The sequence below is a fragment of the Cervus canadensis genome, chromosome 13 (genome assembly GCF_019320065.1).
Source record: "Cervus canadensis isolate Bull #8, Minnesota chromosome 13, ASM1932006v1, whole genome shotgun sequence".
Classification (NCBI taxonomy): domain Eukaryota; kingdom Metazoa; phylum Chordata; class Mammalia; order Artiodactyla; family Cervidae; genus Cervus; species Cervus canadensis.
Genome location: NC_057398.1, coordinates 47,417,096 through 47,438,336, shown reverse-complemented (window position 1 = coordinate 47,438,336; position 21,241 = coordinate 47,417,096). Strand labels below are relative to the sequence as shown.

Sequence of the window (21,241 nt, the reverse complement as noted above, 5' to 3'; positions counted from 1 at the left end):
CCATGAACTGTAGCCCGCCAGGCTCCTCCATCCATGGAATTTTCCAGGCAAGAATACTGGACTGGGTTGCCATTTCCTTCTCCAGGGGATCTTCCTGACCCAGGTATCGAACCCAGGTCTCTGGTACTACAAGCAGATTCTTTACCATCTGAGCCACCAGGGAAGCAACTCAAAAAATAAGTGGACAACACACTATTTACCCAGCACAGAAGCTGGGAGCTCCCAGAGCAACTTCCTCGGGTGACCTCCAGGTCACTTCCCCAGATGGAGAGGCCATGTTGGCTTGGGGGTACAATCTACCCCTCACTCCTAAAACCCTCAGCCTCCTGGATTCTTTTCAGTCTCTTGGTAATTGCAGGGAGAAGGCTTCCGAACAAAGGCTGGAGGACTCAGCTGAGCAGCCCTGAGGATGACAAGCCTCAGCAGACAGGTTTAGGGCTGGGCCAGCCTGGGACCCCATGGGGAGTGAACTTCCATAGCAGAAATAAGGTGACTTGCAGGGTGATCCATACTTTTCTTCTCTCCCTCCTTGCCCCCTCCTTGTCCTCCCAATCTTGGGCCCAAGAAGATTCTTTTGGAGGTGAGGTCTGGCCTAAGGCTCCAAATAGATGAAAAGGGGCATGTAGTGGGGGTTGGCAGGAGAAACCGTCACCCTACCTTGAGGGGAACTGTGTTTGCCTGTTTATAATGGGGTTTCTGTTTGCCAGCTGGTATTGCCAACTTTCTGAGTTCTTGGAGGCTGGAGTCTATTTTGTTTTCAGCCCCAGCAGTGTCTGAGACAAAGCAGGCACTCACTGAAGATTTGTTCCATGGTTACTTCGTAAATGGCGAGAAGGCATCTATGTGCTTGAATGCTACTCTTCTATCTCTAGGAAGCCTGAAGGCCAAGACGGCTCAGTGGTGGGGAAATCAAGGCTGTGTGCCTGATAAGCAAGGGCTCCAGTTTGCCTGGTGTGGGCCTGGTGCCGATTGTAATTACGGACTTCATGCCCAAAGGGGCGTTTGCAGACCTTTGGTTCTTTTGTTAAACAAGTCTGACATTTCCACACACTTCTGCCCAGGATTTTTCTGTTCCCTCTTCTTCTTCCAAAGGTGATCCTTTCATTCATTCACTCATGCATTCAACTAGTATTGTTTGAGTACCACATTCAAGACTCTGTTCTAGACCCTGGGGATATTGCAGAACAAGAGACACCCATTGGTGCTGGGTGCACTGGCCACTGACAGGCCAATGTGTTTACATTCAAGTGCTCTGTATGTTTATAAAGGTTTTCTGGAAACAAAACCTTCAACTGGAAGATCAGACATTGCAGTAGGCCCTAAGTGAGACAGGGCAGCATTTTCTCCACGCAGATGTAGGAATGGCCTGGTCTGCTCCTGCTGGAAGGCGGTGTCACCTTGCTTTGGTTTTTATGTCCTTCTAGTCCCCGTGTCTGCAGGAGTGTGCCTGCAGGAGTGTGCCACGGTCCCATGATAGACAGAATCATTATGTCCTGACACCAAAAGACAGGATGGAAAGGATGAAAAACATAACAGTTATGTTAATAGCAATTTGGAGAGCTTAATGGTTTAGGAGACAAATCCAAGTAAGATCATGGACTTCCCTGGTGGTTCAGTGGTAAAGAATCCACCTGCCAATGCCAGAGATGGCAGGTTCAATCTCTGGGTTTTGGGAAGATCCTCTGGAGTAGGATATGGCCACCCACTCTAGTATCCCTGCCTGGGAAATTCCATGGACAGAGGAGCCTGGTGGGTGCGGTCCATGGGGTCATGAAAGAGTTGGACCTGACTTAGTGACTAAACAACAAGTAAGATCACATATTTGGTAGTCCTCCCTTGGGGGAAGAGTGAGGGGTTAGAAGCAGTTCTAGGTGCTGTCTTTATGGTTTCTCCACTCCCAGGGGATGGCCAGGGCTAGGTATCCCTTCCACCAGCTCTTCTATTGAAGGCATTTTGTCTAGAAAACTCTTATGGCTCCAGGCTTCTTAAGAACTTATGACTTCTGCTACAGTGGCCCAAAGTGAGCCCATGAGATAAGAGTAGGGGGTGGATGGGAGCTGTGTGTGTCCAGGCTGGCTCAGTAGAGGAGACATGAATTCAGAGCATGCCATGGTAGGGACAATGAGTGTGTTTTGCTAGGAGTGGTTGCTGCCCTCTCTCTCAGACTACGGAGCACTCATTCATTGGATGAATGAGGTACCACCATTGAGAAGTGTCTCATGCCGCCCAGAGGAATACCTTCAGTGGAAGGCACCAGACTGTTCTTGAGGATGGGGGACACCTAAGAGGCCTTCTTCCAGTTTCTGACCTGTTCCTGCTTTCTTACCTGAGTATACCCAGTTACAGGTGAGACCAGCACAGTTGTGACAAGGGGCTGTGTATCCAGGCCCAAGCAATCTTCATGACTGTCAAGGCCTCTATTCTGTACCAGCCCCAGAGGCACTGGACTGAGAGGGAGTCCCTAAGCCAACAAAGCCATCACCACATCAACACCTAACTTCTTGACACGTTTCATGTATGATCACCAACCTGTGGACTTTCAGGGACGCAGGACTCAGCCCCACATCCACGCACCCCTGCCTGAGCTTCTGAACTTGTTGGGGGCCAGCCCCATAGTGAAAGGAGACAGGCCTCATCCTAGGGAGGCCCTGAGGCCTGGGAAGAAGTCCTCAGCCAAGGTGTTGCTCTAGTGAGATGCCCTTGCCCCGGACCTTGAATTGTTCCCTCCTCTGTTCAGAAGGATAAACTGGAGAGAGGAATTCATGACTCTGAGTAGGAGAAAAGTGAACATTTAATGCCACCATAGGTTGATTCTTTTTAAACACCAGATTCTTTTTCGACAACATTTTACACCTCATATGCCACAAAAAGTCAGAGATCGTTAGCCAGCAAACAATGTCTTCACACTGGAAATGGCACACAGCTTAATGAAATCATGTCACCAGTTTTTGAGAACTTTCATTTCCAGACTGTTCTCTAGGTAGCCTGCTCACATTTTATCAAGATCAAGCCAACAGTTAACTCTTTTATCACTATGTGAAGGCCCGTACACAAAAACAGCCTGTTTGCGAATAGGCTGCTGGGACCTACCCAAGTACAGAATAGTTGAATTTCTGGCTTTTAACAAATTTTATTAAAAGTTTTTAACAGCAAACACTTGTAAGCTAAGAACTTCATTTTTTAAATGGCACCAATGTTTTATCCAAATAGTGAATTTAACACAATGACATTAAATACCACCATTGAATTTAAAAAAAGATTTTATGAATTTGTTTATGAATTTGCTGTTTCTGACACAATAAATGCACTTGGGCAGGTCTTGTCTCCAATCTTCACACTGGCCCATTTCTACAGATTAGCATATTTATATACACATACATACATGACTAGAGCTGAAGGAACCACAAAGATCATTTAGCACACTGTCTTCATTTTACAGATTAGAAAACTGTGTTCCAGAAAAGTTGGGTTATATATCCAAGGCCATAGGACTATGGTCAAAACTGGAGTTCGAACTCAGGTTTTCTGTCCTATGTTCTTCCACCATGTCACATACCCTCTGTACACATGCATCCGTATACGCCCCCGTGCACACACACACGTCAGTCCCTCGGTGTGGTGGGTGTCCACATATCACACACCTGGTACAACAGCACCTTTGTGGGCAGAGTCCAAGAGGCCGGACTCAGATCCCAGTTCTGCTATAAAACTACTCTGTGAACTTGGGCCAGTCATTGGCTATTGACTTCAGTTTCTTCATCTAAAATGATTACCCCCAGCTCCAATACAGAGCTTTCATCTCTTCAAAGCACTTCCCATACCTTTCTCTTTACACTATCCCAGAAGGGCAGCTAATATAACCCCCGATCTTCCATCGGCGAGCCACAGGCCCAGCAAAGTGAAGCGACTTGCTCAAGGTTGCATAGCGAGTGAGGAAACCAGACCTGGAGACCGGCTTCCTTACCCCAAGCTCAAGGCTTTTTCTCCTAGGTTTAGCTGCCTCTCAAATGAGACTACTGACCCCCCCAGTCCCTCCCAGCCTCTCGGGGATCCAGGGAGGGGACAAGATGCCTTAAGTATTATGGGTTTTAAGACTCACTAAAGTGCTTTGGTTTCTCCAGAAAAGAACATGTACTATATATATATATATATCTCCAAGGTATCTCCAAGGTAAGGAATTTTGGGTTCCTTTTCCAAACCCCCTTCAGGAATACCGGGGGTGCTGAGGTTTCTCAGGGAAATGTGGGAACCTAATACTGTCTGCACTTTTCAGAAATTTAGTGTGGGACCAGCACGAAGAGGCTGGATCCTCTCTCACTAAGGCCCATGGAGGCTGCTTTCCAAGTCCATTATCATCATGTTCAAAGGGAAAGCATCTTTTCTCTTTCAGCTACTTACTTGCTATAGAAACAAACTACATTTTGAACTAAGTCCTGTACTTTGAGGATTGGAGCCTAGTCCCTGTTCTCCTGATTGATTTCTCTTTCCTTCCTGGTACCTGTGTCTCTGTTAATGAGGTGAATAAATAGCCATAGGCAGATCCACCAAACTTACACTTTGATACACAGCACTTGGATAGCATTTCCAACCATGATGTATAAATAATATAAAACATGAGCAATGCTACAAAACAACAGCCCGAGTTTACAAATAAATTGTAACTTCTTCATAAAGTGAATATGACAATGTGGGGTGTTGATGAGCAGTATGGGGAATAAAACAGTGAGCCTCTTTCATTTTGAAGGTAATTTCTCTATCTATATAAAATAGATGTGCATGGGCCCGCACTTCAGGACTCACCCTAATACACACACAGATGCTGGGAAATGCATTTAGAGGATATTAATTATATGCACTGAAGCCTTGATACCACCTCAAGCACCACTGTGTCTCTGATATTATGACATCATCTCTGGTTCTGAGTGGGGCCACCCAAAAGCAGAATGTGTTTGTCTAGGGATGTGATAAGTAGCTTCTAAAATTTTGCAAAAAAAGTTTGTTTGTTTGTTTGTTTTTGAGACGATGAGTCTCTCCTGGATTAGAATGATGCTTTTATCTGGAAACAATGAACAGTTTGGAACAGGTATGTATTTTTTCAGGAAGATTGCTAAGTGACACAATTTGCGAGTTTTTACCCAGAAATGTTGACAGATCTTTGCTGGAGGAAGAGAAAGAGAGGTTAGAATCCAAAGGAACACTATATTCTACCACCTTGTCCTCCCACTAACCCCCCCACCCCCCAAAAAACTGAGACCATTTGCTGGTCTCAGTGAAACTGAGTGTCAGTTTTGCTTCATTGGGCACTCAGAAAAGTGGGCTGCACTGGCCTCCCTTAGGCAGTCATGCCTCAGGGTGCCAGTGCTGAAGAGCGTCCTCTATGAGGGAAGATGGGCAGTATTGCCTGGGTGGGGGCAGCAATCAGGCCCCAGGACCAGTGCCAATGGATGGTTTATCCAGCATCAACTTGTCAAGAACAGGGATTTCAACATGTTTCTTACAGGCATGGTTTCAGGGTTTAAAATACATTGCCTTTAAAAGTGAGGAAACCTTTTAATACACGCTCTACGAGTGGGGCTAATATTCCAGCAGGAAAAGCACAATGAGTAAACTCATGAATTCTTCTGGTTTCCATTTTGAAATAACTCATCTTTAGTAATGTCTGTGACGGCCCAAACCCTTTATGGCACAGGGAATTTAGACACATTCATCACATTGTTATTCGTGGCAGGAGCCCTGATTACACATCAGCGGTGGCCAATGACACAACTGTGTGGAGAGGGAGCTTAACAAAAGCCCAGGCTCTTGCAGGTTCTACCTCCATCCCAAGAAACCCAGGTCAGACAGCTGCTTTTGAATAGTAACACCTGTGATAAAGGCTGACGGAGTAACCAAAAGTCATGATCAGCACCTGAAGCCCATAAACGGCCTCTTGCTCAAAATGAACAGAAATCTGAGAACCAGTACAAGATACGTATGTATGTGTCAGACTATTTGAACCACAGCCCTGGATAGTTTCTGTGGCTACAATGAAGTCACTGCCACCTTCCAGGAACACAGACTTCAAGTTTAAGACTAATTTATGACAAATGGCCAGATTCCTGCCTGCTGAATTCCCCACTCTGGGCTGCATAGCGTTTTATCGCAGCTTTCTTCTCTCCCCAGTTCGGGATCTCTTGTATGCACCCCACCTGAGTCAACACAGGACCAACCTCTGCCTCCGCATCTCAAACTCCCCAGCTTCAGAATAGCCACTGCACAGAAAACAACAGATGGGGTGTTTCAATTTCAAGTCTGGAAGAGATGAAAGTTAGCGACAGCTTCCCCATGATGGAGAGGGGAATTCACGGATGAGAAGATCAAAGGTTCCAGCTCTCAGGTGGGGCTTGAAAGCCCAGGATAAAGCAAACATGAAACACCATCCTCTGTGGCAACATGAAACACCATCATGAGATGCACTATGGATTTACTCCGAGGGAACAACGTCGCTATTCCCCTTTTGGGCTCTGAGTTTTGTGCTAATGCTTCCACCTCACACTGAGCTCAACTTTGGAGAGGGAAGATAGTTTCAGACAAAGAAGGCTTCTAAATGTTAATTTCAAGTAAATATTTTTCTGGGCCTTTCATTTGTGGATAATAAAATGGAATAATGGGTTCTTTGACATTCTCTTTGCCTTCCTAGTTAACTGTCATAAAAACCACAAGGGGACCTGGACCATTTCACATTTGGTCATTGAATGAAGCTGTTCTTCAGGTACTAGAACTGCTTCATGACAGCTGATCAGCTGTACAATCAACTGATAGAACCAGGAACACTCAATAGCATGAAATTCATGATTTCTTCACAGAGTTCATAAACACTTGGTATGTTGTTTGTAGCTGACTTAGGTCAGAAAAGAAAAAAAAAGGAAAAAGTCAGAATGAACAACCTCCATGCCAAGTTGTTCTCCTACACCATGACTAACAGCGTTCTGTGAGAAGTTCAGTGGTGTGGCATTTTAAGAGCCCAATCTGACTTGTCAAGAGAGCTCTTGGTTTTATTCAACCCTTTGCTATCTCACAAAATTGTTACATATAAAGCAGGTTTAGGCAGGATGCAAACTGAAGGCCATTACCCCTAGGAAAGATTTCACTGATCAAGACTTGAAATTCCTGTAGGTATTTATACTTAGTCTCATTCAGGAAAGGCACAAGGGCCCCATGATGGCCTGTTAAGGAACTCAGCTCAGTGAAGTAACCTGTGGGGAAGATACGGCCAGGGCAAAAGCTAAGGACATTGATTACTAATCAAGTGTGTATGTTTCCAACAAAGAGAAAGATACCTTTGACAGTCCTTCAATCAAAGGCTTTCCATGAAATGATGGTATATTTCAAGCCAGCAACCAAAGGGATGCCGAGTGGAAAACCCAAACAAATTCAACAGACTGACATCTCTTGGGGTCCAGACACTTCCATTAGGCTGCTCTTTAACAAATTCATTTACGGAAGTGCAGAGACGAGAGCATACCCAGCCCCAGAACCATGGGGCTGCCCTGCAGAATGGGGTTAGGGTGGGGGAGGCCTGCCTCTCCCAAGGTGACTTGTTAAAACTGGAGGGGGAGACCATCCATTCTGCAGTAACATTTCACTATATTTTAGCCCGTGTTGGCTATCAGATGGAGCACAGCTTCTGTGTACACAGTGCCATAGGAGTGAGTTTGAATTGAACATAAAGCCAGAGAGAAGCTGGCTCCTAGTCTAGGGGGTTGTCTGTGCCCTGTTCTGACCAGTAAAGGGCTGCACTATGAAGCTCATAAGACTTCGGTTCCCACTTACTGAGTTCAACTGAGCTTTGCCAGTTGTTTAGCCAGCTATGCTGGGCTGCATGTGTACAAAGGAGCACTGAAAAAGAAATGCAATTGTTCTTTTTCCTTGGGGAGCAGTTGGGGCTGAGGAGTCGGTTAGCCAGGACTGCCTCGCCTGGAAATAAATTCATGAAGTTATGCTGCATTTGAGGTCAAAAAGAACAGTACTCTGGAAAATCCTGGGCACCTCTATCAATGGCCTGGCTAGAAGGGCCTGGGAGAAGGCCCTGACTGGAAGGTAGGTAAACACCCTGCTGTTGCACAGCTATTATTAGATAATCCCTGGAGCACTCTATGCTTTGGGTTTCCATCACTAAAATGGGTATACTAATCCCTAAGGGAATTGTGGCAGAGATGAACATCTCAGTTTGAGAATAAAGTCCAAAGTTCCTGGGGTCAAGCCTTGTATACCCACATGCATGAAACCCTGGGCCCCACAGGTATGTGATGTATGACCGAAAACCTTTCTCTGCCTTCAGGTGTCAAGGTTGAGCAGACAGACCTGGTCCTTTCTTGGGATGGAGGCTTTGGTTCAAAAGGACTGGAACTTCTTGCATTAAACAGCACTCTGGACAATAGAAAAGTTGTGTAACCCGCTCCCCCCCCCCCCACTCCTTGTTCTGGACTAATACTACTTCGGTCTCTGAGCATCTACAAGTCCAAGAAGGTCTCCAGACTGGGAAAAATCCTCTGCTCTAATAAATCTGCAAAACTGGGGAACAAAAAAATATGGCTCTGTTGAACTGGTTCAAGTGTTCTTTAGATCCAGAATCTTTGGAATAAAAATATGAAAAATGTTGCTGAGGACCCCAGCTTCATGGGTAAAGGAACCAGTCTTACGTGCCTCAGTACATGTAAAAAGTCAGATATGACTGAGTAACTGAATTGAACTGACATGACTCAGGACTTGGAGGGAAAACTATTCGGCACAAACATCCCACTCAAAGGGTAAGGAGGGCCAGGGTCATAGAGGCTCCTTTCCCCCTGAAGACGCACCCATTTCTCTCAAGCTCACGTGCACCTGCTCCATAATCGACCTCCAAGTCTGCCCTCTGACCCTGCCACTGGTGGGAGGTGGCAATGAGCATCACCTGCAGTTCCAACCATCCCTGGAAACACACTGGCTTGGGCCCAGAAGTCTCTAGCTTTTGTTTGTGTGGCCTTCCCAGCAGAACCATAGCAGACAGTTAACATTTATTCATATGCAATACTGATTAGGAAAGAGCGCTACAAACACAACTTACTTAGAAATAGCAAGTCAGAAATAGGCTAAAACACCAAGAGAAAACGAGCTGTAAATACATTGCAAAAATGTGTTTGATTTTTCTTTTTTGTTCATGTTGTTGTTTTCATCTTGACTAGCACCATCTGTACACAAGAAAGTATGAACATAAACGTTTGGATAATAACAAAGATTTGCAAGGCACTTAATCAGTCATTCGGGGAAACCTGTTGTTGTTTTGTTTTAGCTTTCCACAACAATCCCACGTCCACTCTCCCCTTTTCTCACAAACCAGGAGAAGAGGGCGGTCTCTTTTGCCAGCAGTTCTTATGTACAAACAAGTTCTTCAAAGTTCCTCAAAGTGCTTTTTCAGTCTCACGGGGGCTTCCACGTCCCTTGGGCTTCCCATCATTCGCTCCTCTCCTGCGTGTCTGGTGTCTGCACCGTCCCTACAGAAAACAAAAGAAAAACTCGCCTTCCGCTCCACGCTCACTCCAGACTTGCCTCCAACCTTCGTCCTCCTTCTGTGGTCTCTGAGCGGCGCCGGCCCTGAGGGCTGGCCCAGCGCAGCTGCCTGCGGCTCGGGAGTGAGGGCCGGGCCGGGCGGCGGCTCCCATCAGCGGCGCCGGGAGGTGATGTCAAAGCAGGTGATCATCATGAGGTGCGCCTTGCAGAAGTTGACGCGGCTCTCCAGGCGCTCCGTCACGCACTCCAGCGCTTCCAGGTACTCCAGGGAATCCAGCTCCAGAACCTGCTCCAAGTCAACTGCAAAGAAGGAGAAGCCCGATGGGGACGCGCCGCCTGCAGGGAAGGGAGACCGGACAGCTCGGCCCCGAGGCTGCTGCGCCTGCGCCTGGAGGTCTTAGCACCGATGTGCCCTCGACCCTCCGCAGCTCTCAAGTCAGGAACAGAACCCTTTGCTACTTGCAACTGTACTGGGGCCCTCCGTTCTAATGTTAACACTAGACCCCCGACATTTAATTGAGGCTCTCTGTGTGTGCTAAGTTGCTTCAGTCTTATCCGACTTTTTGCTACTCCAGGCTTCTCTGTCCATGGAATTTTCCAGGCAAGAATACTGAAGTGGGTTGCCGGTTCCTTCTCCAGGGGATCTTCCCCATCCAGGGATCTGAACCCTGTGGTTCCTCGGTGGTAAACAGCCCACCTGCAATGCAGGAGACATTAGAGATGAGGGTTCAATCCCTGGGTGGGGAAGATCCGGTGGAGGTGGGCATGGCAACCCACTCCAGCATTCTTGCCTGGAGAATCCCCATGGACAGAGGCACCTAACAGGCTACTGTCCATAGGGCCGCAAAGAGTCGAACAACTTAGCATGCACGCACATGTTAATAACTAGATTCTTAGACTCACAAAGAACAGACTTGTATTTGCTTAGGGGCAGGGAGGTGAGGGAGGGAACTGGGAGTTTGGGATTAGCAGATACAAAGTATTATATATAGGATGAATAAACAGCAAGATCCTACTGTATAGCACAGGGAATTCTATTCAATATCTTGTGATAAGCCATATGGAAAAAAGATGAAAATGTATATATATATATATTTATATAAATGTATATATATGTGTGTGTGTGTGCATGCAACTGAATTATCTTGCTGTACTGCAGAAATTAGCACATTGTAAATCAACTATACTTTGATGAAAAATAATAATAATTACAATTCTTTGCTCAGAAGACAAGCAAGATTTAGGACCCAGATTCTGTCCCTAAAGTTCAGACCTGAACAGAGTTAAAAGTCTATTTCCTTCAGTTCCTCAAGGGCAATTATCTGAGGCCACCTCTCCTGCACCACTGGCCACTAGTTGGTCCAGCTGTGACGGGTAGGGCGGTGAGCTGCTGCAGAGTGTCCAGCATGGGGAGGACAGGCATGGACAGCAGCCAGGACAGTGGGGTGACCCTGCAATCCAAGGCAGTAGACCTGCACTTGACTCCTAAGAAGGCCACACCTAACCTTTGCTGGCACAGGGTCCTTGGAAGTTACACGCGAGTCATCCCTAGTCTGCCTACTTTCCTAACTAGAGTTGCTATGGAGAGTAGAACCAAAAAGAAACGATGAATGTGAATGTGGTTTGAGAACTGTAACGAGCTATCAGAAAACCTGGGGTGGAAATCAGGGCTAACTTCTTTTGTAGGGGAGTTAACAGAGCTCAGAGAAGGGATGTGTCCTGTTCAGGGTTACATAGTTAATAAGGACAGGGGCTCAGAATAAGGTGGAGGCTCCTGAATACCAGTCTAAAGTAAAAAAAACCCTCCCCACACCATAGCCACATCAGGCTATGTTATTGGATCATCTTGAAAGTGGCATCAGAATTAGGAAATTTGAAAAAAAAAAGGATCCCAGCACATATATTTCTATGCCAACACCCTGCCTATTATCCAGGGAATAGTCAGCATACAGCCTCATTGATTTTTTTTTTTTTTTTTTTGGTCATTCTTGATTTTAATTCATCTTGAAGGGCCAATCTCTGTGCTTCTCCTTTCATGTGGCCTTCTGTTCATTACCTTTCTCAGCATAAAAAAAATCACTGATTCCTGACATGAACAAAGGCAAGAAGGAAGCAATTGTTTCCTGGAAGCATCTACATTTGTACCAATGTTTAAGCAGCTCACTTCCTGGGAAAAGTGTGACTTTGTAAGATGAAGACAATTGTCAAGGCTGCCTCAGGCATAAACAGCTCTCAAAAATGTTAATGAAAGGATAAAAAAGGAAGAAGAGGAGCTGTTGAATGGGTGCCCCTGGGATTCTGAAGTGCCAGAGGATTCATGGAAGAAGGAAAAGGGTGTGTACAGGTGGGAGAGACCAGCATTAGGCTCCAGGTTTATGCCGTGGCCAGACTTCAGCTAATGTCCTTGTTTGTGTCTTGTCTGCCCCAATACAGCTTAGAGGGAAATACCCTGGAGAGCAGGAGTTCGTGTCTCTGTCAGGATTTCTAACAAGGGCCCCCCCCTGGTGCATCAAGCAACCAGGCACTGAGGAAATCAAATTCCTCAGCCCTTTGAGAACGGCTATTTTCATTAACTCTGATAATACAAACACTAATTACTACTAGATACTGAGCTTTCATCACAGGCAGGCCGTGTAGTAGCACTTGACCGACAGTAGCTCATTCACTCTCCCAACAACTCTATGAGATGGGCAGACCATTATGTTTCCCATCTGATGGTTAAGGAAATCAAGGCTCAGAGAGGTTAAGCCTCTTACCCGAGGTCTCACAGCCACACCCAGAGCGGCTCTGCATGACTGTGGCTGACACCACATGTGATATAATGCAACATGATAAGATGCATCATGATAACTGGCCCCAGTGTCCTGTCCTCCTATTGGTTTGTTTGATCTGCACATGAACCGATGAGGTACTCAAGGGTGATGTTATTACTGCATCGTTATGGAAAGGAAGCCACCTGAAGACATGCTGTGAAAGTGGCAGGCACAGCTAGGAGGCTGGCAAATTCTGTCCTTTCCTCTTTGCTCAGGATCATTTCACCCAGTATTTTTCTTAAACCTCAGCTCCAGTCTCGACCTGTCATGCTCCCTGCACTGACCTGGGAATGCTGGGAAGAGGTGCTGTGACCTTCAGGGGTCAGTCATGAAGAGAGGGAGGCACAGGGAAAAGCTGGTGAGTTCGGAAAAAGAAAGGAGGGAAAGGAATTCTAGTGGAAGTAACACATTTTATTCGAGAGGCTAAGTTGTCCAGCATTGGGCCCCATATCATTGAAACAATTGGGACCAGATCTGAGCTTTATTTTGTGGTAAATGGAATGGTTAGGAACAAATAAATAAGAGACAATTGAATCCATCTTTCAAAGAGAGCAAAATTGTTCTGAATTGTTACTAGATGGTCGCTGTCATCCTGGGCTTTCTATTAAATGGAAATAACACTGCAAATGTTATTCTTTTCACTCAAAAATGTAGGTTTTTTTTTTTTTTTTCCTTTTTTGCTTTCTGGGTTCTTTGTGAGGCTTTTCTAGGATTGTACATTCTACCCTATTAAGAGCTCTATAAATTCTTGTCTATTTCAGGCTAGATATGCAATGTGATTTTGTGGCCTGGGAGCAGATTTGTAATATAGCCTTCATGTCTGGGTGATCGTCCACCACATGCAGGGGGAGAAAAAAATATCTCATTTTCAGGTGCTCTGGACTGAGACACACAAGAAATAATCTGGCAAGAGCAATGGTCACCACCCCACTGCCCCCTCCTGCCCATCTGCTCCCAGGAGAGTGGGATGGAGCTCAGGGAAGCTGTCTCCAGCCGATGGGCAGGGGTGGGGTTCAGACAGTATCTGTGTCCCTCGGCCTGATCTGTTTAGTGGGTGAACCCAGGAGTCATAGTGATGGGCCTTACATTCACTGAGCCACTTGTTAGGGTCTAGCATCAGATACTGTTTGGTCGTCTCCAGCTCCTTCATCAGCCATTCGTACTTGGCTCGGACCTCCGCGATTCTCTGCTGGCGATGCTCCAGAATTTTCAGTTTTGCGTTAAAACACATGACCTCCTAGGACACAGATAAGAGGGGAGGAAACAGGGACCTTCAGCTCCAATCCAGCCCACGCAACCTCTTCTGGAAAGGAATACTTCTGCTTATAGTCTGTGCAAGGAGGGCGCGGGGGCTCAGTTCTGATGCGCACGCACAGGACAGGACTATCACAGACTTATCTCAAATTTAGAAGGCGGTTGGCGTCCCAGGCTGGAGCCAGAAAGGCCCAGAGAGCCCACCAGCTCTCCCGGTCTGTGAACCTTCCACGTCTCCAGGTGGAGAAACAGGCGGCTCTCCCGAGGAGCTGGGTGCACAGGCCTGGCTGCCGGCAGGAGCCCTCGCCTCCCACCAGCGCGGAAGCCGCTGGGGGTCTCCAGGGCCTGCGCCCCGTCTCAAGCACTGCTCCCGGGGGGGCGGGGGGGCGACAAGGGGACCTGCGGGGGCGCGGGGTGGGGGAGGCTCACCTTGCTGCTGCCCCCTCGTCGCCGCTGCAGCCGCTCCACGTCGTCGATTTCATAGACTTTAATCTCAAAAGGTTCCCCAAGGCCCCTCTGGGTGCTGCGCAAGGGGCCGTCCACCCAGCGAACCCCCGCGCTATTGGTGGGTTTTCTCACGGGGGAGGGGGTGTCAAGGGACAGCGCCGGGATGAGCCTCCGTCTCTGGGACCCTAGGTACGGAATTAAGTCCACAGTTAATAGTTTTGAATTACTTTGAACATATTTTTTAATGCGAGGGGTGGGGGCGTGACAGCCCCCACCCCCGCCCCCACCACCCCTACCTGCGGCAGAGCTGTGTTTGAAATGCTCCCAAGTTCCTACCACTTCAGCATCCACTCCCTTTCATTGGCACTTGCCTTCATCTCCACAAGTTCAGAAGCCCCCACCTACCTCCCCACCTGTGGTCTCCCCGCTTAAAACACACAGGCTGCAGGACACTAGAACTGAGAGCCACTCTGGCTACACCCTCAGCATGGACATATAATATCCATGATAATATCACATGGAGTATTTTCATTGCCCTAAAAACCCTCTACACCAGACTTTTACATGAGAAATCAATCTTATATTGTTATTGGGTTTTCTGTCATAGACAAGTCTAGTATCTAATCTAATTCTCACAGAAAGGTAAAAAAGACTTCAATAACTTGCCCAAAGTCTCAGTGTTACCTTATTTAAAAAAACCCATTGCCCACATTCTCCACCAAAATAAAAAAAATCAGATAATAAATGATCTTCCCAAAGATGGGTTATGATTAAACACCACAGAACTTGGCCCAGAGTAGGTTGTGGTGACTGAGGATGGACAGGTGGAGTGGTACTGCAGACCAGGATGAAGACCACAGGCATGGATGGTGACATCTCAGGATGCTGTCACTGCCTGTATTCTGCTTCATGGTTACGATCTTACCTGTATCCTGTTTGTTAAACATCGTATATTTTACCCCGAGTCTGAGTGGAGGGAATCTGTTTGTGAACTGGGAAACCAACGGTGGCCTCCCTGTGAAATGAGTTTGATTGCTGGGTCTACAGCGAGAAGCCACTGTCATCCTTGTGGACTTTCTTGAAAAATTGACCCAATAAGCATCTGGCTCCAAAGTTTGCCCACCTCTTGGATTTTTGATACTCTTTAGCTGCTGGTGTCTGTATTGCATTTGTGGTATTTGCTTGCAGTGCCCCTCGATATCTGGGACCCCAGAGATATCTGGGAAGAGGGGTGGACCAATATTGTAAGGGTCGAGCAGAATATGTAGGGGTGAGTTGGCACTGTTATGCCATTTAAGATGGCTGTTCTCTTGCTTTCTACGCATCCCCTGTTTAACCAGTCCCGGCTTCATTCACATGACTATCCAATCCTCTTAATTCTAGGGCTTAATCAATCCCTGGTAACCAATGAGACCACCTGACGTCAACTGTGCCTATAAATGGTAGCCTTCTCCCCTGAATGGTGACAACTGCTGCCGTGTCCTGCCTGCCGCACAAGGTGGGATGTAACTCCAGGACTCTTTGTGTAAGATCCCCTGTCCCTAAACTGTTGATGTCTCTGTTGTTGTCTCCCAGCTCTTTCTTCCGTCTGGGCCAACTACAAGGTTTGCAGGCCTGTGGGGTGCAGCCCAACACATACCATGCAGATTTGAGCCCTAAGAGGCAGGTCTCTAGAGGATTATAAAAAGCAATCACGAAAGGACTGTCAGGATGGGGGGCCCCAATGCACCAAGCACCACTTTTTTTTGGTTACTGGTGGCATGAGTGAGTGAAACCATGGCCTGGCTTCTGAGGATGGGGTCTAATCTTTTCACCCACATCTGAAGTGGATCTAGCTTCCTGCTTTGGGTGACTACCAGGTTTGTCCCCCTAGCTCTGGCCCCTCTCCCGGTAGGAGGCTGCAGGCCTGGCCTCCTGGAAGCGAAGCCTAGTGCCGCCTCAAACAGCTGCATCTCCTGAGGCATACACCCACCTGGCACCTTCTTTCGCCAGGACCAGACATTAGGAAGCTTGCTTTCTCCTGGAAGAAGGATGGTTGGGAAACATGACACCATCTTGTTTGAAGCTGAAGGGAGCCTGATCTAATTTAACTCAGAATGGATATGTGGTCCCTCCTGCATCTGAGGGAAGACAATGGAGTCTGCGGGAAGCCTTGGCTAGCTGCACACAGAGTCTGAGCTGATTCTGCTTTGAGATAGAATGTGTGTCTGCGCCCAGTCACTCAGTCATGTCCGACTCTCTGTGACCCCATGAACTGTAGCCTACTGGGCTCCTCTGTCCATGGAATTCTTCAGGGAAGAATACTGGATTGGGTTGCTAGTCCCTTCTCCAGCAGATTGTCCCAACCCAGGGATCGAACCCGGGTCTCCTGCATTATAGGCAGATTCTTTACTGCCTGAGCTACCAGAGTGGATCTCATTAAAGTCAGATTTGAGTGAGAGTGAAGGAGGGCAAGAGAACATACACACCATAATATGGCAGCCCTGAGAATATGAAGGATACAAAGCACTGAGGCTTTTCTGGAGGCCCCAGGAGATGGGCTATATTGGCCAGTGGGCTGCTGTAGGGGGAAGCACTGGTCCTTATAGCACCATCCTCGTGGTGTTTGGGGAACTCTGGAGGAGTGAGTGCCCTCTCTCCCCCACCCTCCCTCCATCTTCCTCCCCGATTCCAGTTGGTTCTGCTTGTTGCATGCTGGGCCAGTGCGGCCTGTGTGACGTGATGACCCTCCCAAAGAGAAAGACACTGTAATTTTCTCCAACTTCAAGATATCCAGTGACTGTTAAGGAAAGCTTAAAATACCACAAGCTCAGAGAGAAAAAGAGCCAGAACTCTTTGAAATAGAACCAGGGGGCCGAGGCACAGGACAACCTTCTCACCAATGTAGGGAGGTAGGAATGTGAAAAGCTGCCACCTGCAGCTCCAGGTGGTGGCAGCCGTGGTGGTACAGCACTCAGGGCAGTAAGTGCCTGTTTAGAGTGCGGGTGAGCGGTCTTTCCTTCAGGAGACAACGAGGGACTCTAAACACAACCTTAACTTTCCCTACAGAGCATACTCTGTCCTCTAGGCTCCCTTGGTTTCATATCAAATCTCGTTTTGGGGGGGCCATATCTTTATGTTGTGTATGGATGCATGTGCAAACACACATGCATACACACACACTATCTTATGAAACTAGGAAGTGTCAACCACTGAAGATGTCAACCACGAAAGTGAATATCTATCTCCCTTACAATGGAAATGAACCAGCTGGTAGTTTGGGTTTTTTTCAATTGGTCTGATCATGCCAGCTGACTCTGAGCAAGCGGTTCTGCCTTTGAGGCTCAGCTCCAGTGAGACATGGCTGCTGCAGAACATGCATGGAGGCCAAAGAACACCAAGCATCAGTGGGAAGATGTTCAGCTCTCAGAGACAAGGAGAGTCTGAGCATCCTTCAGGTGGAGACTTGGCCCTCATTCCTCAGACTGCAAACACTTGTGATGGGACCCCTGGTAAGCCCTATTTTCTCAGTTGGATAATATATACTCAGCCCCTAGGGAGGTATATGTATGGGCATTGTGCATGCTGCAAGTCGCCTCAGTTGTGCCCAACTCTTTGCGACCCTATGGACCATAGTCTGCCAAGCTCCTCTGTCCATGGGGATTCTCCAGATAAGAATACTGGAGTAGGTTGCCATGCTCTCCTCCAGGGGATCTTCCTGACCCTGGGTTTGAGCCCATATCTCCTGTGGCTCCTATACTTCAGGTGGATTCTTTACCACTAGCACCATCTGGGAAGCTATATGGGCATCTCAGTGCACCCATCTCACTGGGTGCATGGGTCCAGACATTTCTGGGATGACTCTAAGAATCTGTTTATGCAAGAAAAAGGGGAGGAACTGAGGAGGCTCATGGGATGGGTGGTGTATCACTTATCTATCACTGTGTGACCAATTACCCTAAACCCAGCAGGTAAAAATAACAAATGTTGGTTCTCTCACACGTTCCTATGAAGCAGGGATCTGGGAGAGGCTGATGGAGCAGGTAGTTTTGGCTCAGGGTCTCTTGTGATCTGCAGTCAAGTTTTCAGCTCACGAGATGGGGCTGCCATCATCTGAAAGTTTGACTGTGGCTGAAGCATCCACTTCTAAGCTCATGTCGTGGCTCTTGGCAGAAGTTTCAGTGCATTGCCTGGTGGGCCTCTGCACAGGGCTATTTATGGCATGGCAGCTGGTCTACCCAGAGCAGGAAAGAGCAGCTCCAGTATCTTTCACAACCTAATCTTGAAAGTGACATAACCATCACTTTCATCTACCTTATTCAACTGGACACAGAGACCAACCCTAGTAGAGTATGGGAGGGGATGAATCAAGGGTGAGGCCAGGAGGCAGGGGTGCATTGGGGAACACCAAGGAGTCTCATTACCACAGATGGGAAAAAATCAGGTATTAGGGTCACTCTCTATTAGCCTCCTCATCTCTCCAGGGCACCCCATGAGATGAGCGCAGAGGTCACCCTGATTGGTGAGAGAAAAGTAAAGAAGCCTGAAAGGACAATGACATTTTACAGGGCTACAGTAGCCTGGTAGAGATACTCTGAAGGCTAATTCCTGTTATCTTTTTTCCATGCTTTTTTGCATCTTCTCAACTTCCTCACCATGTCAATCAACTGCTCTCAGGGTGAGAAGTGAGTGCCCAGCGTCAGGTGAATTGCAGTCTAAGGGCTTCTCCTGTGTGTAGTGATTGGCTATCTTGGATTTTCTCAGAGTGCTGAACTTCACTTCAGTTCAGTCGCTCAGTTGTGTCTGATTTTGCGACCCCGTGGCAGCATGCCAGGCCTCCTTGTCCATCACCAACTCCTGGAGTTTAATCAAACTCAAGTCCACTGAGTTGGTGATACCATCCAACCATCTCATCCTCTGTTGTCCCCTTCTCCTCCCACCTTCAATCTTTCCCAGCGTCAGGATCTTTTCACATGAGTCAGTTCTTCGCATCAGGTGGCCAAAGTACTGGAGTTTCAGCTTCAGCATCAGTCCTTCCAATGAATATTCAAGATTGATCTCCTTTAGAATTGACTGCTTGGATCTCATTGCTGTCCAAGGGACTCTCGAGTCTTCTCCACAGTTCAAAAGCATCAATTCTTTGGCACTCAGCTTTCTTTATGGTCCAACTATCACATCCATACATGACCACTGGAAAAACCATAGCTTTTACTAGATGAACCTTTATTGACAATGTCTCTGCTTTTTTAATAAGTTGTCTAGGTTGGTCATAACTTTTCTTTCAAGGAGCAAGCGTCTTTTAATTTCATGGCTGCAGTCACCATCTGCAGTGATTTTGGAGCCCTCCAAAAATAAAGTCTGTCACTGTTTCCACTATTTTCCCATCTATTTGCCATAAAGTGATGGGACCAGATGCCATGATCTTAGTTTTCTGAGTCACACCCAGAAAACTAAGTCAAGGCAAATTTGGCCTTGGAGTACAGAATGAAGCAGGGCAAAGGCTAATAGTTTTGCCAAGAGAATGCACTGGTCATAGCAAACACCCTCTTCCAACAACACAAGAGAAGACTCTACACATGGACATCACCAGATGGTCAATACTGAAATCAGATTGATTATATTCTTTGCAGCTGGAGATAGAGAAGCTCTATACAGTCAGCAAAAACAAGACTGGGAGCTGACTGTGGCTCAGATCATGAACTCCTTATTGCCAAATTCAGACTTAAATTGAAGAAAGTAGGGAAAACCACTAGACCATTCAGGTATGACCTAGATCAAATCCCTTACGATTATACAGTGGAAATAGATTCAAGGGATTAGATCTGATAGACTGCCTGAAGAACTATGGAGAGAGGTTTGTTCTGAACTTGGTCACTGGTAAATCAGGTCCATGAATGAACTGATATCATCCAGAACTTGCACCCACTATTGAGGGGCCTCCCCGCCCCTCAGGTCTCCTCCAGAGGTACACTGGGAGTCTTACTTGGGGTGTGATGGGGAAAATTAAGGCCAGGGGCCAGGGGAATGTGGTCAGACCAGAGGAAATGGAGTTTAATGCTATGAAGGAAATTTCAGAGGAGAGATGGTGCCCTCACTCTGCTGGAAACAGCACAGGAAACAACGGTGCCGAAATGCCATATCATCACTTGGAAAGAACTGACCACAGGACTTTGATCTGTGTCCCCACAGAAATATGAGTTCTTGGGTTTTCGGCATGCTCTCAAGAAGATGCTTCCTGCTCTCCACTGAGCCCAGTGCCTGCCAGTGACCACTCTATTCCTGGCTCCTGGAAGGTCGGGGAAGCATCCACTGAAGGAAGCTGTGGGGAAGCAGCTTAGTCAGGCGATAGTGGTGCGGGGCCTGTCAGATGCAGCTGTCTGGTTTGGGATCACTCATCCTGAACCAACCTCCCCCCTGATGCCAGTGGGTCATCAGAAGGATTTCTTCTCTAGCACTCCCTGTTCATCAGCCCAGCACTCTGTATGGACATGGAGATGTCAAGTGTTAAAAAAAAAAACACACAAAAACTCAAAACACTAAAGTTGATAAGTGCCAACAGTTTTGCTGCATGAAATGGCCCCAATTTGACCTGAAACCCCCGCTCCCCCAGCCACTCCAGGCTTGGCTGCCAGGTGCATGCATTTGGAAGGGCCCCCAAACCTGTCATGGCCCATCCCACCCTAGTCTCCACAGCTCTGATGACCCCAGTGAGGAGTCTGATGTCAGGCTTTCCATTTTTACCATCACTGAGTGCCGATAAAAGTGTCCACACTGAATCTAAAGATGCTGCTTCTTAGGTCAAGTGTCAGAAAACATAGGCGTTCCAAACGCCGAGGCCCACAACATGCCTTGGGGGACACACAGATGCCCACCCCGGCCATCCACAGAGAACCCGCCATATCAGCTTTCCTGCCATCACCCTCCATCTTCATTCTGACCCAGGGAATCATCACTAGGAAGACAGTGAGTCAAAAAGCAGAAAGCACCGATGCTGAAAGGCTGCTCAGGCATCAGCGATGAGGAGAGGGAGGGGAAAGATCAGTGAGCATGGATTTACTGACCAGCGAGAGCCAGCCAGCCCCTCAGGCCTCCCAGATGGATGCAGATGTGGCTGCATGGGCAGCTGTAGGGCTCGAACTGATGAGTGAGCTTGTCCCAGGCTGCAGAGGAGATGGGGAGATGGCCGGCCATGGACCTGTCCTCTGGGCAGAGCCCAGACC

At 47.5% G+C, this 21,241-nt stretch overlaps 1 protein-coding gene across 1 annotated transcript in view; it reads right to left on the bottom strand.

The window, feature by feature from the left end:
* Positions 1 to 2,773: 2,773 nt before the first annotated feature.
* KIF26B (kinesin family member 26B) overlaps positions 2,774 to 21,241 on the bottom strand; it is a 521,091-nt gene continuing 502,623 nt past the window's right edge. Inside the window, exons 13-15 of the mRNA XM_043485805.1 lie at positions 14,025 to 14,227; positions 13,428 to 13,578; positions 2,774 to 9,828 (exon numbers count right to left, since the gene is read on the bottom strand). Of these exons, the coding sequence (XP_043341740.1) occupies positions 9,680 to 9,828; positions 13,428 to 13,578; positions 14,025 to 14,227 (503 nt within the window). The 3' untranslated portion in view covers positions 2,774 to 9,679. The remainder of the gene's footprint in view (positions 9,829 to 13,427; positions 13,579 to 14,024; positions 14,228 to 21,241) is intronic.